This window comes from Pipistrellus kuhlii, unplaced genomic scaffold (assembly GCF_014108245.1).
Source record: "Pipistrellus kuhlii isolate mPipKuh1 unplaced genomic scaffold, mPipKuh1.p scaffold_m20_p_1, whole genome shotgun sequence".
Taxonomy (NCBI): domain Eukaryota; kingdom Metazoa; phylum Chordata; class Mammalia; order Chiroptera; family Vespertilionidae; genus Pipistrellus; species Pipistrellus kuhlii.
In genome coordinates this window covers 185,913,971-185,928,622 of record NW_023425404.1, presented here as the reverse complement: position 1 = coordinate 185,928,622, position 14,652 = coordinate 185,913,971, and the positions used below count along the sequence as shown (strand labels likewise).

Here is a 14,652-nt window from a genome sequence, read left to right as displayed (position 1 = left end):
GCAATTTGAGGCCTTATTTGCTTGGTTTCCTACATACATCTTAAATTCTGCGTTTGTAGTACTTGAAAGATGAAGATGACGACCTGGTGTCACCCCCTAACACAGAAGGAAACCAGTGGTATGACTTCCTGCAGAACAGCAGCCACCTGAAAGGTATTTCATGGGCCCAGGAGGTGTTGGCTGGTGCGTTTATTTATTGGAGACCAGTGCACCCACTGACTGTTTTCCTGAGCCCTTGCTGAGTTCTTACCTAACTTCTTTAGATTTATCTTCTGTGCCCATTTTATTTGAATAGAGAAAAGGTAAACAAACAAACAAACAAACAAACAAAAAAACCAAAGTGTATGACATTACCATGTTCAAAAACAGTTACCAGGTAACTGTTTAGTAAGATTGCTTACTCTGGCCGAGACCGGTTTGGCTCAATGGATAGAGCGTCAATTTGGGGACTGAAAGGTCCCGGGTTCGATTTCGGTCAAGGGCATGTACCTTGGTTGCGGGCATATCCCCAGTAAGGGGTTGCAAGAGGCAGCTGGTCGATGACTCTCTCTCATCGATGTTTCTAGCTCTCTATCTCTCTCCCTTTCTCTCTGTACAAAATCAATAAAATATATTAAAAAAAAAAAAAGATTGCTTACTCTGAAGTATGATGTTTCTGTATGGCACCTTATAAAAAATAGGCTATTGTGAAGAAAACTAAAGAGCCTGCTAGTCAGAGGAGTCTGCTTGGCCGGTTCCAGTTGGCTGACTCCTAACAGCAGGACGCATCCGCAGATTCTCCTGAGGTTGCAGCTTTCCTGTTCCTTGTTTTGCCTTCCATTTTCTAGGTTAGTCGGCAAACTCATTAGTTAATAGAACCAAATATCAACAGTGCAACTATTGAAATTTCTTTTGAGAGCCAAATTTTTAAACTTAAACTTCTTCTAACGCCACTTCTTCAAAATGGACTTGCCCAGGCTGTGGTATTTTATGGAAGAACCACACTCAAGGGGCTAAAGAGCCACATGTGGCTCGCGAGCTGTGGTTTGCAGACCACTGTTCTAGGATTTAAAATGTTGGTGTGGTAAAAAAAAAAAAAAAAAAAAAAAAAAAAAACTGGTTAGAGAAGGCCCAACAGTCACCTGGTATAGCTGATTGGAAATAATAGCTATAAAAACTTTCCCTACCCAGCATTATTAGTGATGCAACACAAAATAGCAGCCATTCTATATGTCAGAATGTCACCATTTTAGATGAGAATATTTGTGAAGTACTCTTTGCTTTCTGAAAGAGTAATCTGACCAGTTTAGCTATTTCTTAGATGCTTATGGTGATAGCCACATACGTGTATTACCTCCTGCAGTCCACAGAAGAACCTGTGGGAAGGTCCTTGTTATCCTCATTTTACTGATGAGGAAACTGAAGGTTAGAGAAGGCCCAAGCTCATACAAGCCAGTAAGTGATGGAGTTGGGATTCTGCTAACTACAGATGAGATTTTAGCTGGACTCAGATGTAATCTGTGCCACTTGGATTTGGTTGTTGCTTATCTGAATGAATGAGGGAGGGGGGGAGAGTGGGAAGGAATTCTCTGAGGCCTAGAACTTTGTTTATTGCTCTTTAGTTTTTTTGTTTTTTTTTATTAAATTATTATCTGTGTACATATTTTAACATTGCTCCTCCACCCATACATACCCTCCCTCCCCAGAGTTTTGTGTCCATTGATTGTACTTACATGCATGTATACAAGTCCTTCGGTTGATCTCTTTTCTCCCCCAGACCTCCCTACCCTCCCCGCTGTAATCTGACAGTCTGCTTGTTGCTTTACTGTCTTTATATCTGACTTTTGGTTCATCAGTTTATAATGTTCTTTAATATCCATAAATGAGTGAGGTCAAGTGGTATTTCTCTTTCATTGACTGGCTAATTTCACTCTGCATGATGTTCTCTAGTTTTGTCCAGGTTGCTGCAAATGATGAGACTTCCTTTTTTATGGCAGCATAGTATTCCATTGTGTAGATCACATGTGTCAAACACAAGGCCCGCGGGCCAAATACGTCCCGCCAGGCCTTGCAATGTGGCCCGCACCGTGCTGTCATCACTGCACTCTGCTGCGTTTCCATCACAATGACAGTTTATGACTGTTCAGTAAACCATTCGGCCCGCCATTTAGGCTGGATTTTAGATTTTGGCCCCTTCTCTGATTGAGTTCGACACCCCTAGTGTAGATGTATACATAGTTTTTTGATCCAATCATCTGCTGACGGGCACCTAGGCTGTTTCCAGATTCTAGCTATTGTAGATTGTGCTGCTATGAACATAGGGGTGCATATATCCTTTCTTATTGGTGTTTCTAGTTTCTTGGGATATATTCCTAGGAGTGGGATTACTGGTTCAAATGGGAGTTCCATTTTCAGTTTTTTGAGGAAACTCCACACTGTTCTCCACAGTGGTTGTACCAGTCTGCATTCCCACCAGCAGTGCACGAGGGTTCCTTTTTCTCCGCAACCTCGCCAACACTTGTCGTTTGTTGATTTGAGGATGTTGGCCATTCTGACAGGTGTGAGATGGTACCGCATTGTTGTTTTGATTTGCGCCTCTCAGATAATTAGTGACTTTGAGCATATTTTCATGTGTCTTTTGGCCTTCCTTCTGTCTTCTTTTGAAAATATTCTATTTAGGTCCATTGCCCATTTTTTAATTGGATCATTCATCTTCCTTTTATTTAGTTGTATAAGCTGTTTGTAGATGTTGGAGATTAAACCTTTATAAGTGGTAACATTTGCAAATATGTTCTCCCACACCGTGGGCTTTCTTGTTGTTTTGTTGGTGGTTTCTTTTGCTGTAAAAAAGCTTTTTATTTTGATGTAGTCCCATTTGTTTATTTTCTCTTTAGCTTCCATTGCCCTAGGGGCAGTATCAGTGAAGAAGTTCTTTTGGCATACGTCTGAGATTTTGCTGCCTGTGGATGTTTCTAGTATTTTTATGGTTTCCCTTCTGATGTTTAAGTCCTGTATCCATTTTGAGTTTATTTTTGTGAATGGTGTCAGTTGGTGATCTAGTTTCATTCTTTTGCATGTATCTGTCCAATTTTCCCAACACCATTTTTTGAAGAGACTGTCTTGACTCCATTGTATATTCGTGCCTCCTTTGTCAAATATTAATTGAGCATAGTGATTTGGGTTGATGTCTGGGTTCTTGATTCTATTCCATTGATCTATATGTCTGTTCTTGCGCCAGTACCAGGCTGTTTTGAGATATTGCTCTTTAGTTTTAACCCTAGGAGTCCATTCTTTTTCAGGGCAACGAGTACTGGATGGGGCAAAAGTAGGTTTACAATTGTTCGTGCGGAAAATAATACAGTAATTAATAAAATAATGCAAGAATGAATTCTGTTTCACATACTCACAACCAACAAAGCTCATCTGACACCACAATTGGAGGGTTTTTTCCTCATGAGACCAAGTGGGTGTCCTACAATTTAATCCTGACCCCAGCTACGTGAGTTAGCACTGGACACCACAGCTTAGACTCAAGGCTCAGCTGCATAGACTGCCCCCACTTCTGACTCCACCTGCAAGTGTTGGGACCCCAAGTGACCCACGTTTCTGTCTCTGTCTCACTTGGCTACAAAGTTGCAGGTTCCCAGAACTCCCCTTCTTCAAGTTGGATAATTTGCTAACATGGCTCAGAAAATTCAGAGAAAGCCCATGACCACTGGTTTATTACAAAGGAACAGCCGGCTAGAAATGATGCTCGGGCAGGCGTCGGCAAGGGCTCCACCTCCCAGAACCTCCAGGTGCTCACCTCCCCGAGCCTCTGAGCTCTGTGGTCCAGAGGTTTCATGGAGCTTTCGTTATGCAGCCATGGCCAATGCAGACATTGACCACTGGTGATGGAACTTAACTCCAGTTTCTCTCCCCTTCCCAGCTGTTGAGGTTGGGGCTGAAAGTCCCAAACTTCTGACCAGGGCTCGGTCTTTTTTGTGTGTGTGTGTGTGTGTAATCTGTAAAATGGAGAACATGATGCTTACTCCGTACAAGGATTGTAAGCAACAGAAATAACAGCTATAAAATGAACCTAGCCTAGGAAAATACTAAATTAGATATTACTTCCTATTGAAAAAGTAGACTTTTTACAAGTAAAGAGCTTATTTTCATAGCACTCGTCTCCTGTTTCTGTTCTTAGTATCATAATCTTCCAAAAACAGCACCGGACTGCTGTTGTCACTCCACTGTGGCTAAGAAGAGAGAAGAATGAACTTGGTTTCATTATATATGTCTTATGGTTCCCAATCTTCTCATAGCCAATAGAAAGGCCCTGTTGGATTTCGGTGGGAGAAATAGCATGTGGAGTAACAGGCTGCTCGGGCTCGGCCTGGAGTCAGTGGGGCTGTGTCTAGTGGGCCGTCAGCGGGGGTGCTGAAAGGCAGGGGCGTTTTCAGGGAGGGTGTGTGAAGGGGTAACGAAGTGGCCGGGGAGAACCCTCCCTCGCATAAGCTGTGTGGGCTGGCTCTAATAACAATATTTCCTTCTGATCCTCTAGTCTAACCTAGCTTTGTTTGTTTTTTCTTTGAAACCAGAAAGCCCTCTGCTGTTTCCCTATTATCCTCGAAAATCATTGCATTTTGTGAAAAGGCGGATGGAGAACATTATTGATCAATGTTTGCAAAAGCCAGCGGTAAGTTCGAAACGCATGCCTTTGTGTAGGCGCCAGAACATCTGCAGTGTGTGGCTCATTTATGTTAATGATCATAGTTACTAAGGTGAACCATAGAACATGCTTTTGACTAACAAAACTGGCAGGTTTATATGGTTCCCCCTAATATGGTTCCCCTTCGAGTTTCTTACGTATATTAAAAATGAAAAGATGAAAGTGTTGGCATCTTTCGTATTTGGTATAAATGTTCTTAGTTTGGAGCTGTTGTGTCTCCTGTTTACTCCCGAAGGGTGGGTGCTGACACTGTGAGACTATAGGGGTGGTTCTTAGGGTGCTATGTGCTTATTGCCAAGGCCCTCTTCAGCTCAGAATTGTGTCTCTCTCTCCCTGACTGTCATTAAAGTTTCTTGTGCAAAAGGTTTGATGATATAGATGATTTTTTTTACTTAACCAATGCTGGTCATTCACTTTCTGTATAGTATTTTTCTGCTCTAATGATATTTTAAACATTATTTTATTTAGGATGTAATTGGAAAATCAATGAATCAAGCAATCTGTATCCCATTATATAAAGATACTAGAAGGTAATTCTATTTGCCTTTTGGGTGGTATAATTCAGCAGCCAATTAAAAATTTTATTAATTTTCCCCCTTTTGTTTTAGTGAGGACTCGACACGTAGATTGTTCAAATTTCCTTTTCTGTAAGTGTGTGTTTTTTCCTTATCATGTGAACAACACCGTTTTGTTCTGTGCATTGAAAACTACCTGCCATGTTTGACATTAAATGTTTTTTTTCTTTAGGTGGAATAATAAGACTTCAAATCTACATTATCTTCTTTTTACTATTTTAGAAGATTCAATTTATAAAATGTGCATCTTAAGGAGACATACTGATATTTCCCAGTAAGTGTTCGTCTGAAGTTTGAATCAGAAGAGATAAGATTTTATTCTTAATCATAAAACATACAGTTCCTCTTTCTTACACTTCAGGCTTTGCCTACCTACCTATGACTTGTCCCTGAACTGTTCGCAGTCTTAGTTTTCATGTCACTAGATAGACGATAGGGCCAGATTAGGAAGCTACACGATCCCTTCTGATTCTAGAGTATCTGATTTTGTATTGGTGTAGAGCAGTTACATGTAGGATGTTTTTTAGGCTTAGGAAAAATCAAGAGTAGAACACTCAGGATTACGTCTCATGAACTTGTAGAAGTTCAAAACTGCATTATGGGTTCCTTATAGAAAGGCCTTTTACCTGAGGTTAAGTAAAGGCCTTTTACCTGCCTTTCATTCAACAATGCCTTTCTCACTGCTTTTGAGAATCCATCAGGAAAGTTCTGAAAGGTAGATCAGATTCACAATGCCATTAGTATCTGAAAAGGGTTTAAATCTGAATTTCCAGGACATATTTTGAGACCAAGATATGAAATCTTTTGGTTGTTCCAGATGTCCTTAATTGTGTAAGGTACCCAGCTACTTTGGTGACCATAAGATTGTAAGTCAAGTTGTAATTTTGATGTGGGTTTATCTCTAGGTGTTTAAATTAGTTACTAGTGTTCTAGAGTGAGTGTGTGGGTCTGGGATTCGGGGTTTAGGTAGATACACTAACACTGACTGATTGTTCTTTCAAGCATTTAGATTATTGGCTATCCAGGTTGTTTCACATAGTCTCTTCCTCCCCCTCTTCTTTCTTCAAGATCTGTAAGCAATGGACTAATTGCTGTTAAATTTGGGAGCTTCACATATGCCACAACTGAGAAAGTGAGGAGAAGGTAAATCTTAAATCTGTTTGGATAATGCAAAATCGCGTGAGACCCGGGACACCCTTCCCCTCCCCCGTGCCATGGGACTGCCCTGAGCCCCAGAGCCCTGCCCTACTGGACAGTCCAGAGTCCTGGAGTGCTGCCCCAATGCCCCACTTCTGTGCTGCGTGCAGCGGCCACTGGGCCCCGCCCCCATGGTGCACATGTGGGGCCATGGAAACCCCGCAGAAGCCTTGTGAAGCGGCTATTGGGACCCCTGTGCCCCCATGGGGCTGCAGGAAACCCTGTGGAACCCACATGGAGCAACTGCCGGCCCCGTCGCCGCTGCCTAGGCCCTTCTGTGACAGTGTAACAGCGTGAAGGTCAATTTGCATATTACCTGTTTATTATATAGGTCATGTTTTGTCATGTGAATTATAGGAATATGGTTAGACTCAGTTAAGTGATATATACCTATAAGGCTTCCGTCGCTTACAACACAAGGGAGGGATTGCCACACACTGTATACTTGCAGATGGAGTGTGATTTTAGTGCAAACTAATGATACATATTTCAAATGTTATTGTATAGAATGTCACTTGGTTTTTTTTATCATCAGGTTGTTTTGCTTGGTACAAGTATATTATGCATCCAATATTGTTTTTGTAGTTATGATCATCTTTCATGTAACAAAAACTTATTTCTCTTCTAGCACCTACAGTTGTTTAGATGCACAGTTTTATGATGATGAAACTGTGACAGTTGTTCTTAAGGACACTGTGGGACGCGAAGGAAGAGACAGACTCTTGGTCCAGTTGCCATTGTCTTCAGTGTATAACTGTGAAGATTCTTCAGAATATCAGTTTACTGGGAATTACTCTACAAGGTAACTAATTCATCAGTAAGTTCCTCTTTCTGATATGACGGTTAAGATGTTTTTAATGTATGTCATATATTCTGGTCCTTTATGCATGCCAGATAACAGTTAACCAGAGATATCAGTCAGTCAGTCATATTTTTTATTTTAAAAATACTGGCTTTAACAGCTCTTTTGTTCCTTTGCTTTACTAGTAAATCAGTAGGTATATCCTGGAACAAGGATGGTATTATTTGGGGTGGAGAATGGGGCTTCTGTGAGTTCTTCAAGAGCAGCGTTAACCCCAGTTTGTAGTAGAGTTAGTTACCTTAGATTGCTTTTAGAGTTTCCGTTCCCGACGTAGGGCCTCAGTAGCCACGTGGAGAGGACATGGCCATCCCCAATATATGGCTTTGACTGAGGTTTAAGTAAGCAGGTCCTTTCTCTAACTTAAAAATGTGTTAATTTGTTTTCCTCGGAAGAGAATAAAAACCTTACTAAGAAGACATTTTGCTTATTTGTAATGGTAGTATTTTTGTAGACTGTAGCACCCAGGGTTTTTATACGGAGGTTGGGTAGAATTATATCGGTGGAAATATTGGTAGAAATCGAGCCCATGGTTGACCCTGACACAACCCCTAGGACACCAGGAGCAGATCCCATTTTCACTCCCTGTGGGTTTCTCCTGCTCTCTAGGCTAGATGAACAGTGTGGCGCCATCCCTACGCGTACCCTGCATTTCGAGAAGCATTGGCGATTACTGGAGAGCATGAAAGCACAGTATGTTGCGGGGAATGGTTTTCGAAAGGTGTCCTGTGTGGTAAGTGTTTGCAGATTGCTTCCTAAGAGTTACAGGAGAGAGCGACTGGATCCATATGGTCCTTTCAGGGCAAACTTTTTGTGATGAATTGCTTCTGTTAATGAAGAGCTTGTTAGTCACCTTAGCTATTTAGTTCTCTTATTCTGAGAAAGCTTACTAAGTAATCAGTAACAATTCTAGATTTTAATTATGAAATTGTTACTATTGCATGTGGGGATTCTTTTATGTAAAATGAAAGCTTCAGTTTAGTGATTTTGTTGTTGAACACTGATGGGAAAATAGCCCTATGTAATAAAACCCTAATATGCAAATCAAGCAAAGGGAGGAACAATTGGTTGCTATGACGCGTACGTGGTGGTTGCTATGACCACCACGGGGCAAACACTCAACACAGGAGCTGCTCTCTGGTGGTCAGTGCGTTCCCACAGGGGGAGCACTGCTTAGCCAGAAGCCGGGCTCATGGCTGGTGAGGAAGCCGCAGTGGTGCAAGCCTCTCCCACCTCCACGGCAATGCTGAGGATCCCTCCGGGGATGTCCACCTGCCTGCTTAGGTCCGCTCCCTGCAGGATCCTGGACTGCGAGAGGGCATAGGCCAGGCTGAGGGACCCCTCCCCTACTCACCCCCAGTGCATGAATGTCGTGTACTGGGCCTCTAATTTTCCTATAAAACCTGATTTCTAATTCCTTATATATAATATATTAGTTAAGCCATTACATTTTAAAAGTCTGTATTTGGCCTTTTTTTATTCAGTTAAGCTCAAATCTCCGTCATGTGAGAGTGTTTGAAATGGACATTGATGACGAATGGGAGCTGGATGAGTCTTCAGACGACGATGAAGAGGGCAGCAATAAGCCTATAAAAATCAAGGATGAAGTGTTGTCCGAATCCGACACAGAGAGCCAAGTAGCTGGTGCTGCTGCTTCAACTCCGGATATAGTCATCAAAGTGGAGAAGCTGGACCCGGAGCTGGACTCCTAGTCAAGGTGCCATCGTTTTGTATGTTCCCATCATGTCAGAAAGGACATAGATGATGGGCTCAAATGTCTTGAACCACTTAATTCTCTTTGTGTAACAAAGAAATAAACAGCAATTTTTTTATTCATTTCACTTCATCTTCTCTTAGTGGTATAGTCACTGTGATAGACTTTCTTTATGCTGCAATTCTTTTATGTTTACTGTGGGCTGAACTAGTGCTTAAAGGAAACACAAATTGTGAAGAAAAAGGTAGGTATTAGAAATCATTCCTATACCAGGAAAAAATTACAATTAAGTAGTCATTCACTGGAAGTTTATTATTTCTTTCTTTCTTTTTTAAATATATTTTATTGATTTTTTACAGAGAGGAAAAAAGGGGGATAGAGAGCTAGAAACGTCAATGAGAGAGAAACATCGACCAGCTGCCTCTTGCACACCCCCTATCGGGGATGTGCCCGCAACCAAGGTACATGCCCTTGACCGGAATCGAACCCTGGACCTTTCAGTCTGCAGACTGATGCTCTACCACTGAGCCAAACCGGTTTCGGCTGGAAGTTTATTATTTCTATTTAAATTCTTTATTGCTCAAAAATAAAGAATTTAAACTTACTTTAAACTTTAAAGTATTTCATATGTCTCCTTTTCCCCCATTGACTTCTCCCTGGCCACTCCCCGCCTCCCACTCATGCCCTCACCTTCCTGGTGTCTGTGTTAGGCTTATATGCATGCATACATGTCCTTTGGTTGATCTCTCCTTCTTACCTCCATTCTCCCCTACCTTCCCTCAGAGGTTTGATGGTCTTTTTGATGCTTCTGTGTCTCTGGATTTATTTTTGTTCATCAGTTTATGTTCATTATATTCCACAAATGAGTGAGATCATGTGATATTTATCTTTCTCTGACTGGCTTATTTTGCTTAGCATAACACTTTCCAGTTCTATCCATGCTGTTGTAAATGGCAAGAATTCATTATTTTTTACAGCAGTGTAGTATTCCATTTTGTAGATGTACCACAGTTTTTTAATCCACTCATCTGCTGATGGGCACTTATGCTGTTTCCAAATCTTAACTGTTGTAAATTATGCTGCTATGCACATAGGGTTGCATATGTACTTTCTGATTGGTGTTTCTGTTTTCTTGGGATATATTCCTAGAAGTGGGGTAACGGGGTCAAATGAGAGTTCCATTTTTAATTTTTTGAGGAAACTCCATACTGTTGTTCTCCACAGTGGCCGGGCCAGTCTGCATTCCCACCAGCAGTGCATGAGGATTTCTTTTTCTCTAAATTCTTGCCAGCACTTGTCGTTTGTTGACTTGTTGATGATAGCCATTCTGACAGGTGTGAGATGGTACCTCATTGTTGTTTTGATTTGCATCTCTCGGATAATTAGTAACTTTGAGCATGTTTTCATATGTCTCTTGGCCTTCTATATGTCCCCTTTTGAAAAGTATCTTCCTAGGTCCTTGCCCATTTTTTGATTGGATTGTTTATCTTCCTTTTGTTAACTTGTATGAGTTCCCTATTAATTTTGAAGATTAAATGCTTATCAAATATAATATATTGGCAAATACGTTCTCCCATGCGGTGGGCTCTCTTGTTGTTTTGTTGATGGTTTCTTTTGCTGTGTAGAAGCTCTTTATTTTTATTTTTTTAAAAATATTTTTTATTGATTTCAGAGAGGAAGGGATTGGGAAGGAGAGAGAGAGAAACATCAATGATGAGAGAGAATCATTGATTGGCTGCCTCCTGCACGCCCTCCACTGGGGATCGAGCATACAACCTAGGCATGTGCCTTTGACCGGAATCAAACCTGGGATCCTTCAATCCACAGGCCGATGCTCTGTCCATTTGAACTAAACCAGCTACGGCGAAGCTTTTTATTTTGATGTAATCCCATTTGTTTATTTTCTCCTTAGTTTCCATTATCCTAGGAGCTATATCAGTAAAGATATTGCTATGACAAATGTCTGATATTTTGCTGCCTATGTATTCTAAGATTTTTTTTTTATGGTTTTCCATCTTACATTTCAGTCCTTTATCCATTTTGAGTTTATTTTTGTGTATGGTGTAAGTTGGTGGTTTAGTTTCATTTTTTTGCATGTATCTGTCCAATTTTCCCAATACCATTTATTGAAAAGACTATCTTGACTCCATTGTATGCTCTTGCCTCCTTTGTCAAATACTAATTGAGCATAATGGCCTGGGTCGATTTTCCCACATAACGTTTAAATAACTTAGATGGGTTTGGGAGACAAGTAACTATAGCTTGTTCTTAGAATGAATTCCAATTTTACGGTAATCAACCAGTTCTTTATTAGACAGTAATCTGTCTCATGTGACTCCAGCATTAAATTTACAAAGGTTTTTTGATATGTGCGTGGTTGCTGTTTGCAGTTCTAGCCCAGGGGTAAATAAAAAATGAGACTCCAGTTCTGCCATTATCCTGACCCAGGGATCAGAAATAGTTCTATTAATGTACCGGGCTTGACCCTCACTTTCCCTTAACATTGAGTCAAATTAACAATGTGAGTCATTCCTAACTATAGGAGGATCGTCTTTTCACTATTTTTAAAAATATATATGATATACCCAATATCTCGGAACTGGATTTATATTATGTCAAAGTGAAAGGGTTTAATTGATTTCTGATTCTCTTTTTTTAAAGTTTTTTGTTGCTTTGTTTTTGATTAATTCTCTCCCAAGAATATTTTTCCCCCAGTGATTTTTAGAGAGAGTGGAAGGGAATGAGCAAGGGGTAGGGAAAAAAGAGAGAGAAGCATCAATGTGAAAAAAGACACATGAAGCCTAAACCAGTTTGGCTCAGGGGATAGAGCGTCAGCCTGCGGACTGAAAGGTCCAGGTTCAATTCCGGTCAAGGGCATGTATCTTGGCGGTGGGCACATCCCCAGTAGGGAGTGTGCAAGAGGCAGCTGATCAATGATTTTCTCTCATCGATGTTTCTAACTATCCCTCTCTCTTTCTGTAAAAAATCAATAAAATGTATTTAAAAAAAAAAAGGAAAGACACATGGATTGGTTACCTCCCGCACATGCTAGGGCCTGGGATGAACCTGCAACTTAGGTATGAGCCCTTGACAGGGAATCGAACTAGTGACCCTTGTGTGTGCAGGCTGACGCTCTGACCACTGAGAAACATCAGCCAGGGCTCTTTCTAAGTTTTAATACATATAGAGCAAATAATCTTGTTTGCCGTTGTATTTTAATATGTATTATATGGATTCTATACAATTAGAACCAGTTTGCTCATTAGAGACTATTTGGCAGCAGTTGCCAGATTTGCATTTTGAGTTTAGTGAACAAAAAGTGAAGAGAGGATGAGGAGGACCCTGGCAGCGGGTCTCCCCCAGGCACTCAGTGTGTGCACCCTGGGCCCTGGCCTCCGAACAGTGGGGGTCATGAAGTCCCTGTCCCGGGGTTTGAGGGCCATGTGGTTGGCAAAGATGAGACGCCCAGTGAAGAGTAGCACTTACTGCACTGTTCTGTGCTGCTCTTCTCCAGGATAAATTGTGGGATTTTTAAATAGAAATTTGCATAACATTTGTTTTTGTGCCAGACTTAATAAAGACGACGACAGTAATAGTCTTTTTAATTCTCTGGCTTCCTAGTGTGTGTTTTTTGTTGTTGTTGTTGCTGTTTTGTTCTTGATTTCCTTCCAAAATAAAAATGTTATACTCAGCAAAATGCTAAAACATTCTTTAGTCAGAGCACTTGAATATTAATAGTTTCTATTCAGAAACTATTACGGTGTAGTCTTGAGTTCATAATGCCACGCTGGGCGTCTATATGTCTCTCTCAGGTCATCCAAACAGGTTCCCAGGAGACAGTCTGGCCCCAGAGAGCGGTACCTGCTGAGTACCTCGCAGGAGCCAGGCACCATTCCAAACACATCCCACTGTTAACGCAGTTAGGCCTCACCACAATCCTGTAAGTTAAGTGCTAGCACCCTCCCCGTTTCACAGCTGAAGAAACTGAGGCCCGGGGCCATTTCCTAACTTGTACACGGGCAGCAAGGGTAGGATAGAGAGGGGAAGCCAGGCAGCCTGGTGCAGGACCCTTGTGTTTAACCCCTGCATGCACTGCCTTTCGTCATTTCACTGCCCCGCCCTCCCTCCTTGCCCACGGCCACGCTCCCCAGCAAGCCTCCTGCAGGGACGTGACTCCCTGAGTGTCCGGGGGCCCCAACAGTGGCACGTGATGAGCTTCATTCTTCACAGAGCTCCTTCACTCAGCCGCCCTCAGCAGCCATGCTTTTTCTGCGCGCGTGGGAATGGCATGTGGTGCCGCTGGGCCCTGCACTCCTACACTGGACCCTCTGGGGTTAGCATGGTTTTGTCCAAGAGAGCCCTGCCCACAGCCAGCGGCACGTGCCATCGTCTCCCGGGGAGGCCTGGTGCGGCCCGGTCACCTGAGGACAGCACCCAGCTCTTTCCCCAGGAGGGCTCCAGGGGGAAGCTGCCCGCCGTGTCGGGGCTGTGGATGTTCCCCGTTCCAGTTCATTAAGAGGATTTGACAGCATACTGGTCTGAAGCCTTCCAGTGAGTAAAAGCTCCCACTGAAGCTGGAAAGCAGGTGGGCTTTTCACAGCCGGAAACTCCCATGGCGAACACTGCAAGAAAGACCGCGTGGCTCCCCGGAATCCAGGCTGGCTCAGCACGCGTGGCCTGCTCCCTGGGGGCCGGGAACTGTGATGTCAGCGTTGAGGAATACGGCACATCTGTGTTTTCACACAACAGCTCAGAGCATCACCTGCCAATTATCCTGTCTACTTCCAGCTGGGGAGAGGGCCCTGATGGGATGGCATAGTCTCGGGAAGGAGCAGTTTCCACCAAGAAATGGAAGTGGAAGGGACAGATCTGTAAATCAGCTCAGCAATTCTGTTAAGACTCCGCCTGTGCAGCTGGAGGCAGGTGGGCGAGGCAGGAGTCCCCTCTGCATAGGGGCCTACGCTGGGCTTCCCTGGGTTGGTTCTGAGTTGGAAGCAGGAGCAGAAACTAGGGAAGCTGCCAGTTATTGATCAAGTCCAGGCCAGCTGAGGCCTATTGTTACAGAGGTGGTTAGACTGTCACCGAGAATGGCAGCCTTCTTCTCCCCAAGAGCGACAACATAAGCAGGCTGGCTCCTGCTGTGAGGAGTAGGTTTCCCCAGGCAGGTTGCTGCAGGCTGCATTCAGACTGCTGTTTTTATTCGTGGTCTGCGTGAGGGTCCTTCCTGTGTGCACTCGCTCACACTGCTGTCCCATCTTGGAATTATTTTAAAAAATATATATTTTATTGATTTTTTTTTTTTAGAGAGAGGAAGGGAGAAGGATAGAGAGCTAGAAACATCAATGAGAGAGAAACATCAATCAGCTGCCTCTTGCACACCCCTTACTGGGGATATGCCTGCAACCAAGGTACATGCCCTTGACTAGAATCGAACCTGGGACCCTTTAGTTTGCAGGCTGATGCTCTATCCACTGAACAAACAGGTTTTGAGCCCATCTTGGAATTCTTGATAAGCGGTCCCAGATTTTCACTTCATACGGGACCCTAGAAACAGCCATTCCCGCGTTTGTCTTCAGACCCATGACCAAAGCAGCATGCGTGTGGTTTGGGTGGGGCT

The 14,652-nt window shown here is 42.7% G+C and overlaps 1 protein-coding gene and 1 long non-coding RNA gene across 6 annotated transcripts in view; both read left to right on the top strand.

Annotated features, from left to right (window-relative positions):
- Positions 1-9,150, top strand: part of ANAPC4 (anaphase promoting complex subunit 4) — a 34,375-nt gene extending 25,225 nt beyond the window's left edge. For 4 of the 5 annotated variants that reach the window (XM_045573588.1, XM_036419172.2, XM_036419190.2 and 1 more), the window contains 9 exons: positions 60-153; positions 4,560-4,657; positions 5,159-5,220; positions 5,299-5,337; positions 5,438-5,539; positions 6,334-6,408; positions 7,091-7,264; positions 7,931-8,054; positions 8,806-9,150. In XM_045573588.1, the coding sequence (XP_045429544.1) occupies positions 60-153; positions 4,560-4,657; positions 5,159-5,220; positions 5,299-5,337; positions 5,438-5,539; positions 6,334-6,408; positions 7,091-7,264; positions 7,931-8,054; positions 8,806-9,033 (996 nt within the window). In that variant the 3' untranslated portion in view covers positions 9,034-9,150. The remainder of the gene's footprint in view (positions 1-59; positions 154-4,559; positions 4,658-5,158; positions 5,221-5,298; positions 5,338-5,437; positions 5,540-6,333; positions 6,409-7,090; positions 7,265-7,930; positions 8,055-8,805) is intronic. The other variant, XM_036419209.2, reaches the window with a different exon arrangement.
- Positions 632-1,236, top strand: LOC123651430. Its single transcript, XR_006740146.1, has 2 exons — positions 632-827; positions 1,045-1,236. It is a non-coding gene; the product is annotated as an uncharacterized LOC123651430 (long non-coding RNA).
- Positions 9,151-14,652: the final 5,502 nt, after the last annotated feature.